This window comes from Bos indicus, chromosome 26 (assembly GCF_029378745.1).
Source record: "Bos indicus isolate NIAB-ARS_2022 breed Sahiwal x Tharparkar chromosome 26, NIAB-ARS_B.indTharparkar_mat_pri_1.0, whole genome shotgun sequence".
NCBI lineage: Eukaryota > Metazoa > Chordata > Mammalia > Artiodactyla > Bovidae > Bos > Bos indicus.
Genome location: NC_091785.1, coordinates 50,719,945 through 50,733,201, shown reverse-complemented (window position 1 = coordinate 50,733,201; position 13,257 = coordinate 50,719,945). Strand labels below are relative to the sequence as shown.

The following is a 13,257-nucleotide window of genomic DNA, read 5'->3' as shown; positions in this document are numbered from 1 at the left end:
GCCGCCGGGCCCTCCGCGGCGCTGGGTCCGTGTCTTCCCGGCGGTGCCCGCGGCGAGGTCCGCGTGCCTCTGCTGCCCCCTGGCGGCGGCCGCCGGCCCGGACTGACCCCGAGTGTCACCCGCAGGCTTGGCAAAACCTCTGGGTCACCGAACAGCACTTTAACCTCTTGAATGACATTCCCCCCACGATGCGGATCGTCTTTCTGCACCACAGCAGGGACGGGTGAGGCCTTCTCCCCTGTCCCCCAGCTGCTCCCCAGGACCCTGCCTCCTGCTCCGGCGGTCGCTGTGGACACGGCACCGGCCAGGGTGGGCCGCCCGTTGGGATGGGGTGGGTGGACCGTCCCTCTGCCAGGGTGCCCAGGCTGACGGGTATGACGGCGGGGGGCTGGGCACAGTGCCGCGTCCTGCCAGCACACAGCCCTGGCCTAAAGGGCACGGTTGAAGTGCAGCAGAACCCCTGGTCTGCCGGCCTTGGGTAGCAGGGCGGGGGGTGGGGTGCTGTGTGACCCAGTGTCCTGACTTGTCTGAGGTTCAAGGAAGGGCCTCATGTCCGGGGGGTGGCACAGAGTCCGCCTCTTCTGGGCTCCTCTGGGACCCCACCCGTCCCGCCAACAGGACCCATCTGTACGGCGCCTCCTACGACAAACCCAACTCCATCCCTGCCGCCAAGGGCAGAACACTGCAGACAGGGCGTGAGTCGTGCCACAGCGCCGTCCTCTGTGGAGTGGGGTGTCCCTGGGAGGGCGGGACACACAGAGACCCGAGACTTCTCCACCGCCCCCCTCCCCAGGTTGCCAGCCCCCATCCAGGCATCTTTCCCAGGTAGGGAGGGGGCATCAGGTGGAAGCAGCCGAGCCTGGCCCGTGTGCCTCCCACTGGGGATACCCCCCCAACATTCCCTCTCCAGCTCCTTCCTCAGCCTCAGCACTTCATTCCACCTGCCCATTCATTTACAAGCACAGATAGAGAGCCATTTGCTCTGTCCCAGGACCCCCTGGCTACTTCCTGGTGCCCCGAGGGCCTGTCCCCGCTCCTGAACGTCAACAGGAGTGATACCACCCACCTGTCCCCTGCCGGGGGACCGACTCCCTGTTCCCTGCTGGCCCCTCACTGTGTCTGCAGAGCAGTCTTGGCACACTGCAGAGGCCAAGTTTCTGTCCGCCTTCCTTCCCAACCTCTCTGGCCGTCCCCCCTCCAGCGGGGTTCTGGCGCTGACTCCTGGGGAAGGTCACAAAGCTTTGCCTTTAGCTTGCCACCCCCCATCAAGTCTGGTGGTGCACAGGGCTCCGTCCGCAGTGCTCTCGGCCTGAAGGGCAGTCTGCGAGGCCCAGTGTGGGGACGTGCCTCTGTCTCCGCAGGCTCCTGCAAGGTGGCTCGGGTGGCCGTGAGCCCCGCCGACTTCTCCCGCCTGCTGGCCAGGGTCCAGCAGTTCCGGGAGCAGGCCCAGGCCGAGGCCTACAGTGGGGACGTGGCCCTGAGCACTGGCCTGGTGAGACCTGAGCCCATGGGTAGGGCGGGGACCAGAGCAGTGCTGCGGGCTGGGGTGCCCTGGCTCTGAGCGGGCCTTTCCTGGGGGTCGCCTACAGGGTCTGGCCCCTTCCCTCTGGCCGCCTGGGGCGGGGTCCCCTCTGACACCTTCTGACCTCCGCGGTTGTTTGGGTTGAGGAGGAGTCGGAAGGCGTGCACCCGATGGGGGAGGACCGTGCGCTGCCGAGGTTCGAGGCGGTCTTGAAGTCCATGGAGCAGTACCTGCAGCCATTGTTCCCACTGCTCAGCTGCCCCCCGGAGCCCAGGTACTGCCCAGGGCTGCCTCCCAAGGGGTTCAGGCACCGAGTTCCAGCCAGACTGCTGGAACCCTGGGGGTGGAGGGGCACGGCGTCCCTCTGTCCCCACAGGTGTGCACAGGTCCCAAGCAGTGTGACGCCCAGGGCGAGGGTGGGCGGGCAGGGGGCTCCGTGCGAAAGCCAGCTCAGCCTCCACCCCTGAGCCCCGCGGCTAGCTGAGCGGCTGGCTGTGGGCGTGGGGGCAGGCAGAGCCGTGTCCTCTTGGGGACTCTGAGGCCGCAGCCCCGGGCTTCTTTCTGTGCGGAATTGGGCGGCGGACTGACCTGGAGAGAGCACAGGCCCTCGGAGACAGAAGCTGGGCTCTGCCCACCTGCTGTCGGGGGGAAGTCTGGCCCCACCCCAGACCTTTTCTGGGGGACGTCACTGCCACGCGGAGCCCTGCTGTCCTCTAGTCTGAGTGTGGTGGGAGGGGAGAGCCTGGCAAAGGGCCCGGCCCCGTGGATCTGGGTTTGGGGGGAAGGAAGCTGGAGGGGTCAGCGCATGGACTCCCTGATTGGCCAGCAGGTCAGAGTGTCCTGATTCCAATGTGCTCATGTCCACGCCCTGGTCTCGGGAGACAGGCCCCCAGCAGGGAGCCTGGGGAGCCTCATGCCCTGATGCTGCCCTGGAGACGTGCCGCCCGAGGACTCACTGCCCCTCTCAGTGGTGCTCATGGGTTTTTTCAACCTGAACCTGTGCCTTTGCTTTCAGAGCACCGATCCCCACGGTCGTGGCAGATCCTGGGAAAACGAAGGGCAAAGACAAGGCGAGGAGAGCGTCCCTGTCCCAGGGTGAGCGGGCCTGGGGCCCGGCCTGCGGGACGGAGGCCGGCAGAAACCACTCCGCACGGCGCTGATCGGTGCCCTGGTGGGCCACGTGCAACCCCCCGCTGCCCACCCCGCCCTCAGGAGCCCGCCTGGGCAGGCCGAGGGGCAGAGACCATGGCGACGCCACCGTCACCCTCGGGGGCCGACGGCTGGGGTGGCTGCGGGGTCCCGGGAGCAGCACTACCCGTCCTCTAACGGAGCTGCCCCGGTGGCCACGGTCCCCTCCGGACAGTCCTCGGGGAGGGGGGCTAGCGCAACTGCCTGTCCCTGAAGGGGCTCCCTGGTGGGAGGAGCCGAGGCTCCAGCACCTGCTTCAGGAGTGCCCATGGAGCGTGGGCGGCCCTTGGCACCACAGAGGACATGCTGTCCCCCCACCCGGGCTGTGTCCAGGTCCTGACTGTGCCCAGTTCAGCCTCCTCCCTAAGTCCCTCGCGGGGTGGGGGTGGGGGTGTGAGGGGCAGGGGTCTGTGCCTCCAGTGGGCGGTAGCAGCTGCGTCCCCCCTGCCACAGTGCAACCCGAGGTCGCAGATGACGTCATCCTGATCGCAGACAGGGATCTGCTGGAGCTGCCGCTGGAAGGGCTCTCCGTGTTCGACGACGGGCTGGTCTCCTCGCTGTCACGGGAGTTTTCTCTCCAGATGCTGTGCAATCGCCTCCGCAGAGAGGAGCCAGGTGAGAGCCCGGTGGACACCTGAAATGCGTAGATGGCTTTTCACGATAAGAGAGTGTAACTCTTGTGAAAAGGCAGTTATCTAAGTTGCCATGCTTTTCGAGACCCTGGCGCATTTGGAAGTGTTTAGGGAGCACGTCCATGAGCCAGTGCTCTGACAGCTGCCAATGTACCCCAGGCAGGACCCTAACTTCCCTCCTGGCCTCACAAACTTCTGTCTCTAAGGAGGGGACTGGTGTTCACCAGCTAACGATATAGTTGGTCATCGGTTAGATGGTGAGAGGCAGCAAGGGAGACGACCGGGAGGCCTGGCTTGGCCTGGGCGCAGGGGGAGCCGGGTGTGGTCATACTGTGCTCCATGAGCGTGCAGGGCGTGTGAACACTCTCCAGGCTGCCCATTCGTGCCCTGTGGTTTCCAGGTATGTTTCACTGCGATAAATGTCACACAACATTAAAAACAAAGAGATTGGACTTTTATTTTCACCCAAGATAAAGTGAAAGAGACCAGATATGCCCTTCCAGCTGAAACAACGAACACCCAGAGGAAAATACATGAAGCACCAGTTTTCAGATACTGGCAACCAGGCAGTGGGCCCAGCAACCCCCAAGGGGGGAAACAGGCAGGTGAGCCCCAGCTTTCCGCCTGGAAAGAGTCTCAGGCTGCACAGGTGAGGGGGGCTCAGGCAGAGCCCAGCGGTCTCCCCAAGGTGAGCAGAGTGGGGCTGGGGACACATGCGATCCTGGGAGGAGAGACACGCAGAGGGTCCCCTCCATCCCCAGCTGCAAGCCAGTTAGCCAGGTGTGTGTGGAAACACAAGAGCTCATGGCTCTCGGCATCAGGCACAGGGGCCAAGCCTCTGCCAGGGGAACCGGCTTCAGTCCTGCCGCCAGAGCTGAAATATGCCTCAAGGCATCAAACTGTTTCCAGGTAGCTTAACTGCATCTCAAAATAAGGTTTCAAAATTTTTTTTAAAAGTAAAAATTAAATTTAATTTCAAAATTAAAAAAATATCCAGGACCCAACAAGGTAAAAATTGAAATGTCTGACATCCAATCAAAAAGTACCTGCTTTCAAAGACCCCTAAAGAAAAGTCCGTCAAAAGCAGAAGCAGACATGACACAAGTGGCAGTCAGCCAGCAGACCGTTAGGCAGGCCCTGACCTGCGGCCCGCGTGTCGGGAGGTGGTGGGAGGGGGAGTGCGGTGAGCAGAGACGGGCAAGACGTGAAATGGACCCGAACTGAGCTTCTGCTGAGGAGAGACATGCCCTGGGCAGCGTTACTGCAGCCTGGCATGGCAGGAGGGAAGCCTAGTGAGCTTGAAGAGATTGAAAAAGCAAACTGGGGAAAAAACACAATGAAAACACTGTGGAGAACAGAGCAGCAGTGAGCTGCCGGGCAAGGTCCAGCAACTGGATGTGCCTGCAGAGGAGCTTGCTCTGGGGATTATGTGAGTGCATAATCACCAGCTTTCCCCCCAGATTTCATGAAAACTGCAGTCTTGCAGACCCAAGTTCAGAGAATCTCAAACACAAGAAACAAAGAACGCTACAAAGGGGCCATTGTAGTGAGTGATTAAAACCAGTGGTGGAGTATTTTGCAAGCAGCCAAGGGGAAAAGAGCCAAGAAGAGGTGGCGAGAATACACAGAAGAACTATACAAAAAAGATCTTCACGACCCAGATAATCGTGATGGTGTGATCACTCACCTAGAGGCAGACCTTCACATCCTGGAATGCGAAGTCAAGTGGGCCTTAGGAAGCATCACTACGAACAAAGCTAGTGGAGGTGATGGAATTCCAGTTGAGCTCTTTCAAATCCTAAAAGATGAGGCTGTGAAAGGGCTGCACTCAATATGCCAGCAAATTTGGACAACTCAGCAGTGGCCCCAGGACTAGAAGAGGTCAGTTTTCATTCCAGTCCCTAAGAAAGGCAATGCCAAAGAATGCTCAAACTCCCGCACAACTGCACTCATCTCACATGTTAGCAAAGTAATGCTCAAAATTCTCCAAGCCAGCCTTCAACAGTATGTGAACTTCCAGATGTTCAAGCTGGATTTAGAAAAGGCAGAGGAACCAGAGATTAAATTGCCAACATCTGTTGGATCATTGAAAAACCAAGAGAGTTCCTTTATTGACTATGCTAAAGCCTTTGACTGTGTGGATCACAACAAACTCTGGAAAATTGTTAAAGAGATGGAAATACCAGACCACCTGACCTGCCTCTTGAGAAATCTGTATGCAGGTTAGGAAGCAACTGGACATGGGACACCAGACTGGTTCCAAATAGGAAAAGGAGTACGTTAAGGCTGTGTATTGTCACCCTGCTTATTTAACTTATATGTAGAGTACATCATGCGAAGTGCTGGACTGGATGAAGCACAAGCTGGAATCAAGATTGCCAGGAGAAAATCAATAACCTCAGATATGCAGATGACACCACCCTTATGGCAGAAAGTGAAAAAGAACTAAAGAGCCTCTTGATGAGAGTGAAAGAGGAGAGTGAGAAAGTTGGCTTAAAGTTCAACATTCAGAAAACGAAGATCATGGCATCCGGTCCCATCACTTCACGGCAAATAGATGGGGAAACAGTGACAGACTTTATTTTTTGGGGTTCCAAAATCACTGCAGATGGTGACTGCAGCCATGAAATTAAAAGACGCTTACTCCTTGGAAGAAAAGTTATGACCAACTTAGATAGCATATTGAAAAGCAGAGACATTACTTTGCCAACAAAGGTCTGTTTAGTCAAGGCTATGGTTTTTCCAGTAGTCATGTATGGATGTGAGAGTTGGGATTATAAAGAAAGCTGAGCACTGAAGAATTTATGCTTTTGAACTGTGGTGTTAGAGAAGACTCTTGAGAATCCCTTGGACTGCAAGGAGATCCAACCAGTCCATCCTAAAAGAAATCAGTCCTGAATATTCATTGGAAGGACTGATGCTGAAGCTGAAACTTCAGTACTTTGGCCACCTGATGCAAAGAGCTGACTCATTGGAAAAGACCCTGATGCTGGGAAAGATTGAAGGCGGGAGGAAAAGGGGATGACAGAAGATGAGATGTTTGGATGGCATCACCAGCTCAATGGACATGAGTTTGAGTAAACTCTGGGAGCTGGTGATGGACAGGGAGGCCTGGCATGCTGCGGTCCATGGGGTCGCAAAGAGTCAGACCTGACTAAGCGACTGAACTGAACTGAAAGAGAAAAGATACCTTGTGTATTAAGAAGCAAATACAAGAGGCACAGCAGGCTTCTCAACTGAAACGACAGAAGTAGTGAAGAACGTCTCTAAATTATTACAGAAATATCTATCAATGTAGATATTTTCAAAAATAACTCTCAAGAACAGTGGCAAAATTCTTTTTCAGAAACAGATGAGCTGAATTATTCCCACCAGGCCTGCTTACCCCACAAGAAAAGCTGAGCATGTTCTCCAGGCAGGGAAAAAAGGGTGGGAGTCCACATCTACACAAAGGAATAAACACCAGAAGCTGGAAAGGGGTGGGTGGGCGTTAAAACTTTTTCTTAATTTAAAATCTCTTTAAGAGATGTTGACATTAAAAATTAATAGCAATGTGTGATGGGGTTTACAGCATTATATAAATGGAACATGTGGGGCAGCAAAGGCTGGGGGTGAGGGTCGTGTGCTGACCGACCAGTGACCAGCGACCAGCGCAGCAACTGCACACAGAGGCAGAAACGCACAGCTAGTAAACGATGGAGAAGATGAAATAGACTCATGAAGCAGCAGGACTGGTCAGAAGAGGCCAGGAAGAGGGGACATGGAGCAAAGCAGACAGGACAAAGAGAAACAAAACAGCAAGATGGTGTGTTTGCACCCGAACACACCAATAATCAGTCTCCGTGCAAGGTCAAAACACCCAGATCAAACGGAGAAGGTCCCCTCCCTGAATGGAGATGCAGGGCCTGGCCCCAAACGTGCTTCTTTAAGGCAATCAGCTCAAATCAAAGGACACTAATGGGCCAGAAATTAAGGACGGAAGAGAGTGCGGGTTCCTGGCCCACTTGGAGCAAGAGCAGGAGTGGGGTGGGCGGGCAGAGCCTGGAACAAGCCCCGCCCATTTCACATTTTGTGGGCTGTTTGATGCCTTCGTGAGAATCTGTTCTAGTTTTTCGCCAGCGTTTGCCTTGGGTTTTCCAGGTTTTGCTCGTTAGGTCTGCATACATTTTCCGATCACTTGTCTAAACTGCCGATCTCCCTCAAGCTGGTCTCTTCACTCCTGTGCCTGGTACCTCTCTGTGAACAAAGTATTTGAATATAGCCCAGTGTATCCATCTTCTCGTAACACCTCATGCTTATGAGGTCTTAAAATAAGACATTTCTTTTCTTACCTGAAGACCATGAAGATACTCTGTGACGCCCTCTGTCTCCTTCGTTCACCTTTCATGCTTTCGCCTACCTTCCATCTGACGCTGGTTTTTGTGTACAGTGTGAGGTGAGGTTTAGTTTCCTCTTTTCTGCGTGAGGCCCCAGCTGTCTGCACACCATTATTGGAGGGCCTTCCTGTCTGCTCTGCTCTGCATTGCCAGCGTTGTCTGGAAGAGCAGATCATCCTACGGGCATCCGGCGGTGACGCAGGACAACGTCCCAGAGATGTCCCTCTCCTGATCCCCAGGCCCCAAGAGGACGCGGCCCGACAAGACAAAAGGGCCTTCGGGCTGTGATTAGTGACAGACCCTGAGATGGGGACATTGTCCCGATTGTCTGGGTGGCCCCGTGCCATCACCAGGGTCCTGAAAACAGGCGGGGGGCGGGCACGGAGGGACTGGAAGAGGCAGGGTCGCCGACTGTGCTTGGAGCCTTGAGGAGGACCCGGCCCTGCCCACACCTCGGTTTTAACCAGCGGGACCCCTTTTGGGCTCTGGCCTCTGGAGCTGTTGTTGAAGCCCCTGCGTTGTGGTCCTGTGTTGCTCTGGCCTCTGGAGCTGTTGTTGAAGCCCCTGCGTTGTGGTCCTGTGTTGCTCTGGCCTCTGGAGCTGTTGTTGAAGCCCCTGCGTTGTGGTCCTGTGTTGCTCTGGCCTCTGGAGCTGTTGTTGAAGCCCCTGCGTTGTGGTCCTGTGTTGCAGCAGTGGCAACACTCGTGCAAACTCTCACCGTAAAGTAGCGAGCACACCGCGTGAGTGTGAGCTGTCTTCCGAAGCAGTGCCGAGTGGGGATAGAAAGAAGGATTCTGCACACCCCAGAGTGAGGAACCTCAGACCCTGGAGCCCTCAGGCTGCAGGAGTGCTCTTTGTATGTTAATTATTCAGGGCAAACCTTTAAGGCTAACCAGAAAAGAAGACAACTGGTGTATAAATTCCAAACCAGTACAGAGGGGAAATGAGTAAGAGAACAGGTGACCCAAGACCTCAGTCAAGTTACGAGCGGCCAGTGACGGAGACCCACACACGGAACGCGGGCCGAGGTGCCGGGACTCGTCCGTTGATCGTGAGCCAAAAAGGTGCGTGGGCCCCACCTGCCACTAAGGGCAGAGTGAGCCAGAGCATGCCAGTCAGGTGCTGTCTGAGCGAGAGACTCCTGACCAGAGAGGAGCCACGGCAGCAGGAAAGCAGAGCAACAACAAGAGCAGTGCCGGGTGCCACTGAAAGGGCCACCTTCTCACTGTGCAGCGGAGCCACCTTTGTAGCCTCGGGCCCCCGCAGGGCAGGGCCACCACTCAGTGACCAAAGGGCCCCACACGTGGGAAGCACAAGTAGCAAGAACCTGGGGCAAGACTGTGGGGCCCACGCTCGAGATGGGAGAATCCAGCCCGCATCCACCACTGCAAGTCGGATGAGCAGAAAGAGCACAGACAGGCTTTGAGCAACACAGTTAAACTCAGCTTCGCGGACACGTGGACCTTGTGTCTAGAAATTAGAGAAACAGGCTGAGGCCATGTGTGACTGGGTCAGATATCAACTCCCAAAAGATGGATTTTTTTTAAATCCCCATACTTTTAGAAATTTTATAACAGTGACTTCTAAATAGCTCATGGGACTCAGAAGAAGTGACCATAGAAATGTCAAAAAGACTGGATTATAGCAGAATCGAGAAGGATCTTTTACCTTTATGTTAGGAGAAGGGCTGGAGGCTTTATGCTGAGCATCTAATTCGGGAAGTTAGAGAAGAACAGCAAAAACAAAAAACAAAAGAAAAAATGAAGAAAGCAAAGGGAAGCCTACAAAAAATACATGAACAGACACCAACAAAATTAGAAGCAAAGATAAACATGGTTGTTTGAGAAAACAAAAAACCTCATAAAATAGACACATTCTTGTGAGAATGATCCAGAAAAAATAAAGGCACAAATATACAACATTAGAAATAAAAAAGACAAATTCTAAAGAGCATCAGAGATTGAAGATAATAGAATATTGTGAACAACTTTGTGCAATATATTCAAAAATTTATGCAAATTTTGGACAACATCCTAGGGAGAAAGAACTCGAGACTCAAGAAGGAAAGAAAACCCCGACAGCCTTATAGCCAAGAAAGAACGATCAACAGATTTATATTCCCCCACAAAAATACCAGTTTTACCATCTTTTTCTGTTGAATTCTACCAAAATTCCAAGAAACCATTCTTGTCAGTCTGTACATATCTCCCAGGTAGAAGGAAAAAGGCTATCTTCTGCTGGTCAGTGGCGAACCTGACACCCGAGCTGCTCAGGAATAGGAAAGAAAAATACAACATTTCATCACCCCATGTGACCTTAAAACCTACAGATGTCACAGGTGAAGAGAGTAAAGGGAAAATGAACCTGTAAACATCTCAGATGATGCAGGTATTCACAACAGAAATTCTTAGAAAGCCAGGAGCGGAGTGAACGCCTCATCTTGATGGAGGAATTGATCTGAATCTAGAGCAGGCTGCCTCCTGTGTGCCCCATAAAGTCAGGGCTCGGCTGAGAGCCCCCACGTCAGCGCTTCCATCTGTGCTCAGCTGGAGGCCTCCACCAGAAGAGGGACGGGCAGGGAGCGGACGGTGTGCATTCTCAGGAGGCAGAGCAGCCAGCAAGCAGTGCCCCGCCTGCGGTGAGTGCGCCAGGCGGCAGGCACGCTGGCAGGTGCCCAGCGTGGTGTGTGAATGGTCAGGCGTGCGGGCCTGGCGCCTCTGGCAACTGTTCCTTCTTGAGACCCCCTGGCCCAGGTCTTTCCCAGCCCTGGGAGCCTTTCCACTGGAGAAATTACTGCCATTTTGGATTTACCAAAATTAAAACCAGCTCTTCTCACTACTTGTTTCTACACTGAGGTGAGAGTCACGTGATATAAAATTAACCACTTTCAAGTGAACGATGCAGTGGCGTCTGGTGCAGTCAGTCCTTGTGCCTCTGTCTAGCTCCGTGACCCCACTTCCCGTTACTGTCTCAACAGAGGGGAGCATGAAGAAGGAGAGCAGAGGCAAAGATCATAAGAAGAGAGGCACAACACGGAAGGCTGGGAAGGTAGGTGGCCCAGGCCCCACCGAGCCCCAGGCCTGGGGGGCCCAAGGCCCGGCCCCTGGATGGAGCGGGTCAGCTCTGCCTGCAGGCTGCACCCTCAGGGACTCCTGCCTGTCTTCACAGGGCAGCATACCCCGGGTCGTCCCCTCCCACTGCGTCCTCGTCGACTCGGACAGCTTCAAGTGTATCCTTTGATGCTTCACCCGCCCGCCCCAGACACGGATCCTGCGGCCTAGTTCTCCTTAACCAAGGCCCAGTTGTCGTGGACCCCTACGAGGAGGCCCAAGGCCCAGGTGAGCGCTCCCTGCCAGGGACCACCCACAGCACTGGGAACAGCCAGGCCTGGGTGCTGGCCTCAGCCTCTGCCCTGCCTCCATGTGGCCCTGGGTCAGCTCTTGCTGCACTGCCCCGGGGAAGAGGGGCGGTGGCCGTGTGCTCCGGGACCTGCCCTCACTCTCGTCTGCAGCCAGGGCAGGTCAACAGCATTTGGCAGGGACCCCTGAATTGGGAAGGTGCCGCCCCCGCGTGTGGGCCTGTGGCAGAGGGCTGCGCCCGCGGCTCTGGAACAATTCCTTGGCTCTTTGGCTGAGCTGGTTTTCATATCTTCACGGAGGAGGGAAGGAGCGCCACCCCTCCACTCCCCGGGCCCCCTTGCCCATGAGGAGCCAGGCCCCGGGCGCCCGCCACACCAAGGGCCCCCCGTGTCCGCACCCTCGACGCCCGTTTTGTCACCATCCCATTCTGGTTGCAGAAATGCTGACTCCTGTCTCCGTGACCCGGGAAATTTTGGAAAGATTCCGAGACACGTTCACTGCGAAATGGACGGGGCACCTGGGCAATAAGCAGTTTCCCAGGTTGGCCTCTGGGCTGCGCCCACGGGAGACCCCTTCCCCTCCCGCGCTGACCCCTTGTTTCCTCAGTCCCTTCCTCACTGCCCGGAGGCGCCTAGAGCCCCAGCGCCCGGCGGGTGCCCGCCCACCCGCTCGGCTTCAAGGGCCTCCAGGCAGCGCCTCGCCGAGGGGCGTGTCGGGGGCGGGGCCCTGGAGGGAGAAGCCTGGGAGGGCGGGGCCTGGGCGGGGCGGGGCTTGTGGCGGGGCGGGGCTTGTGGCGGGGCCGTGGAGAGCGGGGCCTGGGCGGGGCCTGCGAGAGTTGGGCCAGCTGCGGGCCGGGCTCGTCCCAGCCGACGCCCTCAGGGACCTGGGCTCCCGGGATGCAGGAAGGTCCCTCTGCTGCTTCTCAGAGTAACCGCCCGGGGGAGGGCTGGAGCGGACCGCGGCACAGGCTGCTCACGGTGGCGGCCCGAGCCCCGTCGCCTCCCCAACCCCGCTCTCCCTCTTCTTGCCTTGGCAGCCAGGCCGAGTGGGAGCAGCTTCTGGGCAGCTGCACAGGCTTCTTCTTCTACGGGATGGAGAACTTCCTATCGCACATATTAGTGGAAAGGCTGGCCGCCATGAACTTGGAAGGTGAGACCTCCGAGGCCCGCCTCTCCGCTAAGCCCACCGGCTCGGGCCACAGGTCGAATTCGCACAAGGACGGGGCACGCCCCCTGTGTCTTACCAGGTGTCTCCCGTCCTCTGACGAAGGGCTGGGGGCTTTAGGACCGCACAGCAGGGCCTGGGGGTGGGGCTGAGGCCCCTCCTGCCCTCCGTCCTCCTCCTCCATTTCTCTGAGAGCCCAGACTCTGGAGTTGGGGCAGTTCACCCTTTAGGACTGAGCATGCAGAGTCCAGGAGGGCTGGGCCGGCATTTCTGGAAGGTTCTGGTCACGACTCTCCCCGCTCCCAGCTCTTCTGCTTGAACTGCAGGCTCTGGCCCCTTTTCCCATTTCCTCCTTGCTGTCCAGTGGCACCTCATCACCCCGCCCCACCCAGGTGCCCCGGTACTCCGCCCCCACCCCCAGCCAAGCCTGTGCTGTCTGCTCCCCTGGGGGTGGCCCCTGAGGCCGGCCCACAGTCAGGTTGCGCGGGGCTTGGCCTCCGTCCATGGGGCTTTCTCACACCCACACTCAAGTGCTCCAACACGGGCCCTGTTTCAATGGGCACAGGAGGCCACCGCCTCGTGGGGGCAGCTGGGAGCTGAGACCCCTCCTGCAGGTCGGGAGATGCAGTAGGCCCCCCGGGTGGACTTCGTGCCCCTCACTCCTTGCCTGGCCTGGCCGCCTAAGGAGACTGTGAAGGTGTGGAGCCCCTAGGGCAAACGACCAGCTTGCCCATGTGGCCCAGAAAATGGACCAAAGTCCGAGCCTCGGGCAGAGGGGGCTGCGTTTCCACAGCTGCTTGTGCCCTGGGTGACACCTGCCCACAGGGTTTCCCCCCCCCCGCCCCCTGCCCTGGGCACCCCACCGATGAGTCCCACCTGTGACCACAGAGTGCCAGATGATGGTGCTGCTGGACTTGGCCCAGTCCTATGAGAGTGTGCGGCGCCACGCAGAGTCCTCGGAGAGCAGGAGGTGCCAGGGGTCCCCTCTGGAAGCTGATGGGAGACCCAGGGAGCGT

The 13,257-nt window shown here is 57.0% G+C and overlaps 1 protein-coding gene across 11 annotated transcripts in view; it reads left to right on the top strand.

Annotated features, from left to right (window-relative positions):
* Positions 1–13,257, top strand: part of CFAP46 (cilia and flagella associated protein 46) — a 95,897-nt gene that overhangs the window by 80,742 nt on the left and 1,898 nt on the right. For 7 of the 11 annotated variants that reach the window (XM_070781157.1, XM_070781156.1, XM_070781153.1 and 4 more), the window contains 12 exons: positions 126–223; positions 619–695; positions 1,362–1,492; positions 1,669–1,796; positions 2,538–2,617; positions 3,164–3,325; positions 10,696–10,766; positions 10,887–10,947; positions 11,021–11,056; positions 11,515–11,617; positions 12,114–12,226; positions 13,130–13,211. In XM_070781157.1, the coding sequence (XP_070637258.1) occupies positions 126–223; positions 619–695; positions 1,362–1,492; positions 1,669–1,796; positions 2,538–2,617; positions 3,164–3,325; positions 10,696–10,766; positions 10,887–10,947; positions 11,021–11,056; positions 11,515–11,617; positions 12,114–12,226; positions 13,130–13,211 (1,142 nt within the window). Of the gene's footprint in view, positions 1–125; positions 224–618; positions 696–1,361; positions 1,493–1,668; positions 1,797–2,537; positions 3,083–3,163; positions 3,326–10,695; positions 10,767–10,886; positions 10,948–11,020; positions 11,057–11,514; positions 11,618–12,113; positions 12,227–13,129; positions 13,212–13,257 lie in introns of those variants that run through there. The other 4 variants (XM_070781152.1, XR_011564359.1, XR_011564358.1 and 1 more) reach the window with 4 other exon arrangements.